A 12,086-nucleotide genomic window follows, 5' to 3' on the forward strand; every position below is an offset into this window, starting at 1 on the left:
GACTCGTCAAAAAGTGCGCACCACCTTATTATTATCTGCAGGTGTGTGACTTTTACTTACGTGCACATGGCTGCAAATTGACTTTTAATTTATGTATTTTCTGCCTTGGGCATTTTAAAATATGGATGTATGGTGGTTAGAAGTGTAAATATCAATTAGAAACCTAAATATATTTATAATTATTAATTTGCAAACAAATAACTGGCGTCAGTGACGCTTCTACTAGCATTCTACCACAGGTCGAGAGGTGTAGTTGTAACTACACAACTTTACGATAGTGGTTGCGAATGTTCGTTGCTACTATGGTTTTGGGAAACACTAACGTAGTGTAACGATGCATTGGACTATGTAAGTTGTCCAACCACTGTTTTGATTTGCGTAGTTGCGTTACCCCAACACTGACAATAATGTAGACAGCAAATTTCGATTTCGATTTTCGTTACCACCGTGTAGTCAAGCCTTAATCCATACCCAAGTAGCCTAAATCGAGGTAAATCAAGCTTTTTCAGAAGGGGCGGCAGGCAGAGCGATGTACAGTGGCAGAGCGACGCACAGTGGCTGAAAGTGGTACTAAAGCTTCACGCAGCTTCACGCCTCGTAATGTGCGACTGAAGTGGCCATTTGAAAGCGATGCCCACTGTATACACGGGAATGCCTTTGTGTTCGGTAAGGTCTGCTGTTTATTCTGATATATGGCTTGTCATGTGTTGCGTGAAGAGTGTGTAGGCCTACGATATTCCACCGAGACGAATGGATGTGGAGATGGGCGCAGAGAATAATCATATATAAATTATTTTTATAAGTTATTTTTTCTCGCGAACTGTTTATTACAGCAAATCGTGGCTAGCTAGCACCGTTTAAAAGCTGAGAAAAGGGTCTTCTTAATGTGACACATGTGTGATGAGTAGCCTACTTCTCGAGGAGTTTAACAGAGAAGAATGGGTGAATTTGGACGCACTTTTTAATATGCCTTGTAGAAGTAAAGCTAAAGCGTTGCGCAGGATACTGCGGCTCACTGGTAGTTATGTAACTTCAAATCAGCGCGATTTACCCTTATAGGCTACTGCACATTACACGATTTGTACGAGATGATCCGCAGCACTGAAGTGAGAAATTATTTAACTCTTTGTGTAGAGCATGTGAGCACTTTTTTCCCCATTTCAACCTGAATATTGGTGGGGACATTTCAGTCGTAATTTGACATTGGTGTGGACACGTCCTTCGGTCCCCACGCAAATCTACGCCCCTGCTTATTTCCCCCACTGTATAACACCGCGGGTTGGGGATGTCACACCTGAAACAATGCTGCAGAACCACGAAAGTCTGACTTTGGTATGAATAGGCTATACGGGTCGTCTATACAAGCCTCGTTTACACAAGTTTATACAAGGCTTGTCATTCCTGTTGATATCTAGTGCGGGAAATAATGTAAAGGAATTTGCAGTCTTGTAAATAATGACCCTGCAAGATTCCTGGTCATTGCAAAACCATAGTCTGTGACTATAAAATCTGTAAAAACACTCCAGCATGTACCTTGTGCCAGGGAAGAGGAACTCTGGAGCACTTCCTCAGCAGCTGTCCTAAAGCACTTGGGGATGGCCACTACCACTGGCACCATTACAAAGTGCTGAAGGCAGTTGCTTAGTCCATCGCCACTGACATTGACCAGAGCAAGCGTTTACAACGACCTAGGCACAAAATTTCATTCTTAAGAGCAGGAGAACACCTGCCTTCCCGACCAAAAGCCCAGAAAGGCCTGCGAATGACTGGCAGCTAAGGGTGGACCTGGGAAAGCAACTCAGATTCCCCCGAGACATCGTGGAGACCAGCCTTAGATCCAACATGGTTCTGTTCTCAGTACCATCCAAGCAGGTTATCTTGTTGGAGCTAACAGTGCCCTGGGAGGAGAGGATGGCTTGCCCATTGAGGTTGGGGAAAGGGGGTTTGCAGGAAAGTCACTCCGCAAGACCTACAGCCTACTGGCAATCACAAGGGCACGCAAGAGAAGAGCCATCAGTGCAGCTTCAGAGGCTGCATTAAAAGCCTCATGATGGCTGTGGATCAGGAGGGACAAACAATGGGCAAAAGCTTCTTGGACACAGACTGGGAACTGATCACTCCCGGTCAGGTCGCCTGCATGTGGGCGTCTGAAGTTAAAGTTCTGCAGCTGCTTCACCTAGTTTGAAATCATAATAATTTTGTCGCAATGACACCAGATCTAGCTGGCCTAGTCTGCGTTCCAGTGGATGAACCATCTATGGTTACTACTTTGAGATGACCTGACAATCTCTGGAAATGCATTTAAACCATAATCAGACTACTTGGTTTACATCTTAAGAGATGGTTTTATTGTCCAGTCTGGAGTCAAAATTCAAAGTGTAATATGCTTTAGAAGCATTAATATATCAACCTCGATTTTCATAGAGATACATGATTATAGGTGAAATTAGCAGTGAGTACTTGACCAATGAAAATTTGTGGGCGCTTGTGACAAAATCTTGGGATAATGTTAATCCTAAAGCTGTTTAGAAAATCTAAAAAGGCTGGTCCCAGCCACCTGTGTAGTGCTCTGATACTGGAGCAAGATGGGCTTGGTTGAATGGGTAGACAGACTGTAGGCACTATGCTTAATTGTCTGCGAGATTAGTCAGTAAGCGATGTGTTGATTGGCTCTTCAAAAAGGCTGTCAAATAAGTGTGAAATTTTCGTACTCGTAACTTGAGTGTTGCATCTTCAGTGTTGCAAACTTGTAATTTCAGTATCGCACAAGGAGTAGGAAGGGAGGAAAATCGCATGAATTTGCCAATTACACATGTAGAAAACCTTTACCACACTTGGACATAATGATATTCAGGAATAGTTTCTATCCCTATTCCTTAAGACTGTTTAACACTCAATACAATTAACATAAACATATTGCTATTTCTCTCTATTTTGTTATATTACTATTACTATTATTATTATTATTATAGTTCATTTTAAAGTAAACCGTTGTCATCTAAATTTGAATGATCAAGTATTTCACTATAAAAAAATTACTTTTCCATGATAATTTTTTGCCTATTTTTTACCCACCTGTATGTGAAGAAGCGATCAAGTAAAAATTTAATTCTAATTGATACACTTTTGTTTACATATGACAAACTTTGGAACTCAAAAAGTAGGAATTCTGGGGGAACTGTCCTACTTCAAGTTTATATTTTTGTTATTTTTTGCTTGTTCATTTGAACCAAATTCAAATTCAAATTTGTAGTTTCTTTAAACTGAGTTTTCTCATTCTAGAGTAATCCTCACCAGTCCTCTGGATTGGTTGGGAACAGGTGTGCTTTGATGAATACAAAGGTGGAGACGGAGTAACCCAGAATGTTGGTGCACCATAGCAATGGAATCCAGTTATCAATGATTATAGTTGGGGAGAACCAGTGGAAGTAACTGGCATTTGCAAGCCACAGCAAATGGGTGATGATCCAGGACTGAAGTCCATTGATCTGGTATTTATTAATGAGACCTGAAATGAAACAGGGCATGTAAATTTATACTTTGTATTAAAAACCATTATTTAATCATTCTTTCATTGCAACACAGTACATTTTCAGTAAGTTTAATAGCTCATTAATAATAGCCCCAGGTAAAGGGATTATTCCAGATACAGTAAAATGTATCAGAGTAGCAGAGATATTTTCTCTACCTGCAGGGGTTCTTGCCCCGTCTTGAACTCCTCCGACATAGCCAGGCAAAAACTTGTGAGTAATGTCTGGGAAACACATGTATAGCACAACCTGTTGGAGAAACAAGCTAAGTGATTATAATGATAATTGTAATAGTAAGGGCCCGTCCCATTTCCCCCCCCTTAAAACTTCCACTTGGTTTTGATTGCCCTCAACATTAAAGCCCCCTCGACAAGGGAAGTGGAGGTGAAGATCTTTCCCTGTGAATTGGGACACCATGCAAATTAGCGTAACGAACGTGCTCACCTACGTCACGCGCAGCGCCGACGTGTCTACCGGTAGTAGCCTGCTACTATTTTCATTCAGGAACATGCCCGTTCCAGCGGTCATTGTTGTGTGGGCTGTGCTGGTTTATCTACGTCTGGTTAATCAACAAAGATACTCGTGTTCATGTGAACGTCAGAACACACACCTTAAATATTGACGAAACTACCCAGATCAGATATATAACGTTATTTGATGGGCAGACTCTCAAAGCACTCAGCAGATATCATGAACATCGTCAGATAGCTTTGTGAGATATTTTCTGACATTAGTGTTCAAAACAGTCCATCAGATGTGCATCAAACTAACATATTCCAACATATTTCGAAATTTTAATATGCTTATTTGCGAAAATATGAAAAATTTGGCCGGCTCGCTGAGCTCGCACGGTATCCTGGGTAATTTCATCTTCCACTTCGTTTTAAGCCTGCATCGGTCCTGGCTATATTTTGAGGGTTGATTTTAACTCATTGAGTGCCAAAAACGTAATATTACGTTTTTCCTTCCCATGCGTTGAGTGCCAAAAACGTAATATTACGTTTTTAGCTTTTTTTTAAATTACGAAACTAGACACTCTAACACACCTTATATGTGATTTTGCGAACTCTGTGATGAATGGAAATGAAATATATGACTATCGAAAACTCATGAAAACGCACAATCTGGACATTTTATCTGGACATTTTATCATAACTCGGTTGCCGCTTTGGGTCGAATCAGTGACGCATGCACGTCATCTCAAAACCAGGCCATTTTCGTGGGTCTATCACTAAGTGGCTGTCTCGCCAGGTCTCGCTGATCACTTCCCGGAAAAGTTTACAGGCAACACTTAATATTTCATCAAAGACGTTATATCTCCATTTCTAGAAAAAAACAGCGATTTTGATGAAAACTAGCCACTGTTTAGCTTGGGATTTCTCAGGAACAGAGGTGTGTAGAAATACTGAGAGCTTAAAGTCTCACCTTTTAAACGAGCCATTGTATGTGTTCATAGCTATAACACAGAATATGCTATGGCTGTACAAAAATCATCAACAATGGTCTAGATTGCTGGCACTCTAGGACAAAGCTTCCAAAAACAGCTTGGCATTCAATGAGTTAAGGGGAAAATTGCACTTACCCTTGCTCCCTAAAGTAATGGGACACCCTAGCCCTACACGTGCACGCGCAAAAATGTGGGTCAGGGCAAAAATCTAGGGGTAGGGGAGGTATTGGGACGGGCCCTTAATCTGCAACTGCCAAATCTACACTGATGACTGTATGTGTGGTCATTTATAGTATTTACATTAACTATAATGTATATAAAACTATATGTAATTATAATTAGTCCAAAGTAACTTACTAAAAGCAAAATAAAAACAACAATCGAAAAACACTGATTCTATGCCTAGGATGAAGACCATCACTGTGTCTCAAATGGCGTACTTCTGCACTTTACCTAATTTGAGTGTGTTCACACTGAAACTTCCAACAACACAAAGCTGAGTGTGGAATGCTAGACACTTTTCGCCCTCAACGGATGCCATCTTGGCCACATATCACCGTCACTGTCAAATAGAGGACAACAATAAAGTTATATTTAAATGTTGTGATCATCATTTCCGTTAAGTGCACAGAGTTCGATATGAGACTATTCTGTTAAAATTCATGCATTCTGCCAGTAGGCACACAGGGCGCTGCATGAAAGTGTACTCACAAAAGTACGCCATATGAGATACAGTCCATACTATCATATGAAACAAGAACACCTAAAGCAGCCATCACCAAATGGCGGACCGCGGTCCGAGTCCGGACCGTGACGTGATCCTATCTGGACCCAGACCATAATAGCCTAATTTAGATTTTCACGTAAGATTTCAAAGCTGCGCTAAATGTTTCGTTGGTTAGGATAACAGCATTTACTTCAGGAGCTTCAGGAACTCGGGATACTTCGGTTTGGCTTTAGGGACCCTCTACTCACTACCACGTAAGTGTTATGTTGTTTGGAACTGTAGAAGAGGTATAAAAATAGCGTTTTGTAGCGACGCAATTGAAATGCCCCGCTCACTTCCAGGCTACGAGTTGTGACTGAAAACGGTACAATCGAACTTTCTCAAAACACATCCGAATGACATGATTTTGACTCAACGTATGTACCCCCAATCATCCGTAAAACAATCTAAAGTGCATTTTACTCCGGATAATTCCTTTAAGAAGGCAATATGATTGATCCACCACAATCTAGTTAAGCCTACATGCATTCACTGCCCAACAACGTGATATTCCTGGGTTTCCAGGATTTAGGGTCAACATAAAAAAAACTAAAACAATTAAATTAAACTTGCTGATTAATGGGTTCAAGGAACCAGCTGTGGAATATCCATCCTTGTCTCAGCTCAAATTTTAAGTGCACGTTAAGATCTTAAAAATAGCCAGGGCTACTCAGTTTTTCTCCCCAATTAGGCTACTCTTATCTTGCCTTATTTCTCCTCATTTCGGATGTTGCCTTTTAGGCTACTTATTTTATTTCACATTAAACATTAGGCCTAGGCCTACAATCTTCTATTTCTTGAATTTCCCCTTGGGGATCAATAAAGTATCTATCTACCCTATCTATCTATCTACAACTAGGCTCCATCCATCCATCCTAATATACATACATATATACATAGCCTAAACACACGTTAAACATTATGATGCTCCGGACCTTTGCTTGAGGAAATTTTCCGTAACTGGACCTCGCTGAAGATTAATTGAATACCCCTGACCTAAAGCATCCATTGGTACAGCTGATATAAACAAGGGGTGAAGGGGCATTCCAATGTGAGTGCTTTTTGTTTCTGTCATTCCCTCAGTGTCTTCTTGCCATGAACTACTGTGGACCTTGTTGAAATTCAACTGGCACTTATAGGCCTGGGGTTTGTTATAATTTCTTTTAAAGGCATCCGCATTGTGTTGAACCTGCACGATTCAGCTTTCATATGCACATTTTTTACCATTTTTACCATGCTTTATGGCAATTGTTGGTCAGAAATAATGATACACCAATGAAAAAAGCGCAACTTATCTTATTTGTTTTTTATTTGTATTTTCAACATTTACAAAGGAACAAGGCCTGTAGGGAGTTGGGAAATGTAGTATTTCTTATTTCCTGTCATTCGTGATTAGGCTCAGTGCAAATGTTTGTTTTTTCGGCTATTGCTTGGATGTTCATCTAACCTTTTGCTAGGAAGCTGGATTTCAATTCATAACTTCGCTGCACAGAATACTCATAGAGTGAATTTCTAATGGGTAAGTTACAGGATTCTTTTTCTTACGGTGTAGGGATAGCATTAGGCTACCTGTCAGCTGTTGGAATGGTCTATGACCTGTTTGTGGGTAGGCTACATTCTGGCCGCTGTGCCATGCTGATAAATATATATACATATACATATCGCAATTGTGTGCATATTGCCTAGGCAATGATCATGCAGCCAGTCGGTGGACTGGCGCTGACGTGACCGTGTTTCAACGTTGTAAATCCTCTTGTTCCATCCCACCTCTTGTAACATACACCTCAGGTGGCTTTTAACACCATGTTCCAGTGGTCCACAGATTAATATTCTATGTTTAATTTAATTTAATTTAAATTAAATATAAGATCAAATCCTTGCATTGCCATTGAGCTGCACTTTTTAAGCACGCAGCCTTTCCTTACCCTGCCCCGCTCTCTCTCGTAGCCTGCTGCCCCTCCTCTGCATGTGCATTTAACAAAATATTCACGATTGTTGATGGATTGTTGTTGCCACATAGAAGCATTGCATAGAAGACGTCTGGCTAAATTGCTATTAAATCCGCTTAGCATCGTGACCATGCTGTGCAAATTTGTTCAAAACTGCTGCATTGAAGTTAACTCTGCTAAGGTCTTATCACAATGGCCTTTTAACTGTGTTACTCACGAACGTCTTAAAGTAACAGGCACTCAATTAGACCTATACACTACCAAGACGATCTTAATACCCCCCCCCCCCCCGTTGTCCAAGTCAGGTACCGCCACAAATTGAATCCAATTCTGTGGGAAACACTGTGTTCTATTCTCTACATCTGACTAACTTATACTGAGATCCTCTGACCAAATTCTCTTGGCTATCCCCGCTCCAGACTTTCCACCCTGGGAGGCAGGTCCTTCAGTGCCTTGGCCCCCAAACTCTGGAACTCCCTCCCCCAACCTCTCGGTGCTTGTCCTTCTCTTCCTTTCCTGAAAACACATCTCAAGACCTTTTTGTTTAATGATCACTTCTCCTCCACACCACATAGCTCCATACAGATAACTTGTCTTTGTTGTATTGTTTTGTTTGTTTGTTGTTGGGTTTCCTTGCCTTCCTACTATATAAAGCGACCTTGGGTTTGAGAAAGGCACTGTATAAAATAAACTTATTATTATTATTATTATTATTATATTACTGTTCCGTAACTGACCCTAGGCAGATGGGTCAGGCCCTTGAGTCGTGGATATGCTCAAGGTTTCTTCCAATTCTAGGGAGTTTTTCCTCGCCCCTGTTACCCATGGGCCTTCTTTTCTTCTCTCTGATTGTCTAACACTCTGTAAAGCGCCATGAGACATGTGTAATGTTTTGGCACTCTATAAGTAAAATTAAATTGAAATTTAATTGAAAATTGTTATAAGAGGCAATACAAAGTATCCCACTTTGACCACTATTCATTCAGACATTGCTTTAATGTTTGTTGAAACGCTGTTGCATTTACTGCATTTTATAAGTTGCTCCGGTTATGATCAAAGAGGTAATTCTGTAATAGAAATCCCGTGATTTGTTTGGAAGCTGCCCTTTCTATAGCCTTAGAGAGGAAAGGTAGGAGTGAGACCAGGCCAGTTCCCCACCTGCGTGGGAGCAAGAAACGTATATTTTTTTGGGCTTTTATGCCTTTAAAGTGACAGGATAGTGGAGAGTGACAGGAAGTGAGTGGGAGAGAGAGTCGGGGTGGGATCCGGAAAGGACCACGGGGCGGGAATCGAACCCGGGTCGCCGGCGTACGGTGCCCCAGCCAGTTGCGCCACAGTTGGGGCCAAGAGAAGGCTTTTTAAGCAGCAGAGTTACCTGAACCAGTTTGAATGCAGTCAGAAATGTACCAGAAGCAAGGTAAGTGTTTATTACATGTGTGATTGTTGGTGTGATGGCGGGAGATATGTCGAGGACGTTGGTAGGAATAGGGTCTAGTATGTTACAGGGCAATTGCATGTTAGGAGTACAATCTCAGTAAGAGGGGTATAGGAAATTAATGAAATTAATGAATTAATTGCAAATTAATATTATTGACCTAACTTGACTGGACTCCCTCATAATACATGCTATGTCAAAATCCATTTTGGAACATTCATAAATTCAGTTAACAACTTTAAATGTAAACGTTCGATAACTTTTATTGAAAAAATATTTACTTCACATTAATTCATTTTTATTTATTTTTACTTCACATTAATTAACTGTGGTTGTTAACCTGCAAGTTGCTCTTTAATGCATTAGCGGTAGACTATCCCTTTCAACAGTCAATAACCATATGGCGGGATCACATTGACCAGCGGCAGGTGGCAGATTTCCAATTGTTCTCTATGGTTCAGCAGCGGAACAGTTGGAGTGGCAGCAGTAAGCTAGCGTCGAAAGGCTTGAGAGTTGAACTTGGTTAAATACAATACAGAACCATGATGACAGTGTCTGTCTGTCTGTAGGGCAGTGGTCACCAACCTTTTTGAGCCCAAGATCCCTGACCTCGGCCCTGAACAAAGGCAAGATCTACCTTGAAGTGCAATTTAAGGCATTTTATTTAGGCAAATGTATCAGGTCAAAAATATCACATCCTCCACCCCCGTGAATCAGTGCCTCTGTACCTTTTAGTCTGGGTTACACAACGATGCCGTACATTTTACAAACCGATACCGCAATTTCCTTATACAGGCGTCAATGAGATAGCACTTAACATAGTCTTTACTTACATGATTTTGGTTTTGATTTTCTATGAGTAAGTGTTTGTGACAACACGTCATGATAAATTTGTTAATGTTTGATTGCTGTTTTGGTATGAAGCAGCTTTCACGTAATGAATGCGCAGATAGCGCACTCTAGAAAGTGAAAGTAAACTTGGCCTACGATGCGCTCCGTGTTTGTAGCTGTCTGTGCACGTCCGCAATCAATTATGTTTTTCAAATGGAGAACACATCCATGTTCCCTCGCGTCTCATGGACACTCTATGTAATCCTTCTGTGTTTGCAAAATTCCTGATCGCTAAACTTTCGTTTTCCTTTCCTGTCAGTTATCAGTTGATGTAGAATCACCTAGCATTTGTCCTGCTGAGAGAGAGAGAGAGAGCACACCTGCTGGTTCCCTGTTTGTCTGTCCAGTCCCGCATTCACGCTGCTCCATTATTAGAATAACGTTATCAGACAGCGCTGTAAAATCTGTGCGGGAATTTCTCGCATTATGATGGCTAGAGTTGCGTGACTTGAATAAATCATGCGCTATACCCGTAATCCTGCACTGAAATGTAGGCCCTGTAAACGTTGACGTGTTATTCTTGGGATCTACTGGGAAAGTTCCAACGATCTACAGGTCGATCGCGATCAAAGGGTTGGTGACCCCTGCTGCTAGTGGTGTCTCATTTCCAAGGGGGAATATTCTACCCCTATGTCTTGCCACTCTATTACTCTAAGGCAATGTTTCTCAAAGTGTGGTCCGGGGACCACTGGTGGTCCGCAAGCTATCCTAAGTGGTCCGCGAGCAGACGTGGTAAAATATAATATAAAATAGATGAGTTGTTTGCAATATTGAACCAACTTGTATGTAGGCTAAATCCAAACAGTTCTGCAACACTGTCTATGTAAGATAGGCCTATGCCAGTTTAAATCATATGAATCCTCTGACACAATAAGCAAAGTACAAAGACAATAAGCAAGGTGGTTCAGTGAGTAGGCCTATTGTGTATAGGCTAATATAGCCTACTGTTGAAGTAGGTCTAATCTTTTTTTTTTTAACTAGGTGGTCCGTACGTTACTTTTTTATTGGTTAAGTGGTCCTTCATCTGAAAAAGTTTGAGAAACACTGCTCTAAGGGGTAGAGGAAGGGGAAGAGGTAAGAATGAAAAATGGGATTGGGCCTAACAGTGTCAGACTGGTTACTGCACACCCAGAGAAGGGTATATCCTCCATCTAACTGGGGTAGACTGCACATAAGCTAATTTCCAAAAAAAGTTGGCGTGTTCCTTTAAAGGAATTATCCGGAGTAAAATGCACTTTAGATCAATTTACGGATGATTGGGAGTACATACGTTGAGTTGACATCCAAATCATGTCATTCGGATGTGTTTTGAGAAAGTTCGATGTTACTGTTTTTAGTCAAAACTCGTTAGCCTGGAAGTGACGCGGGCATATAACACGCTCTGGAAATTCACAATTTCGTCGCCGTTTTTTTTAAAAAACATAGTCCAGTCCATACAACTTCATTTCAATTTTGAAAGAAATACTGGACTATGTTTTTTTTTTTTTTTTAAAAACGGCGACGAAATTGTGAATTTCCAGAGCGTGTTACTCCACACTCAGCAATCGACTCCAACGGACTTTCCCCTGAAGATGGCAGCAAAGATGGCAACATTTCCGGAAAGGTACTGGCTTGATGAAATTCATTCTGGACTCTCTATCCGACCACATAAAGACCTCGGGATACTTTGGTTTGGCTTTAGGGACCCTCTACTCACTACCACGTAAGTGTAATGTTGTTTGGAACTGTAGAAGAGGTATAAAAATAGCGGCGAAATGACATGCCCGCGTCACTTCCGGGCTAACGAGTTTTGACTAAAAATGGTAACATCAAACTTTCTCAAAACACATCCGAATGACATGATTTGGATGTCAACTCAACGCATGTACTCCCAATCATCCGTAAATTGATCTAAAGTGCATTTTACTGCGGATAATTCCTTTAATATCAGTAAGATCAAGTCTAACTTCACATAGACATGTTAGGCATAAAATATACGCTCATTAATAGACAAACACTATCAGTGTCAATCATACAGCTTTTAAGGCTATGGTATAAAGGGGACAAGTGGGACCTAATAGCAAGCTAT

General features: G+C 40.9%; 1 protein-coding gene across 2 annotated transcripts in view; it reads right to left on the reverse strand.

Annotated features, from left to right (window-relative positions):
* dhcr7 (7-dehydrocholesterol reductase) overlaps positions 1–12,086 on the reverse strand; it is a 57,948-nt gene that overhangs the window by 25,485 nt on the left and 20,377 nt on the right. For both annotated transcript variants that reach the window (XM_076287960.1, XM_076287959.1), the window contains exons 4-5: positions 3,689–3,779; positions 3,295–3,508 (exon numbers count right to left, since the gene is read on the reverse strand). In XM_076287960.1, coding sequence (XP_076144075.1) covers positions 3,295–3,508; positions 3,689–3,779 — 305 coding nt within the window. The remainder of the gene's footprint in view (positions 1–3,294; positions 3,509–3,688; positions 3,780–12,086) is intronic.

The sequence above is a fragment of the Alosa pseudoharengus genome, unplaced genomic scaffold (genome assembly GCF_046254945.1).
Source record: "Alosa pseudoharengus isolate Yale_2024_CS ecotype anadromous, Long Island Sound unplaced genomic scaffold, YU_APseudo_1.1 YU_APseudo_1.1_scf_16, whole genome shotgun sequence".
In the NCBI taxonomy this organism is placed as follows: domain Eukaryota; kingdom Metazoa; phylum Chordata; class Actinopteri; order Clupeiformes; family Clupeidae; genus Alosa; species Alosa pseudoharengus.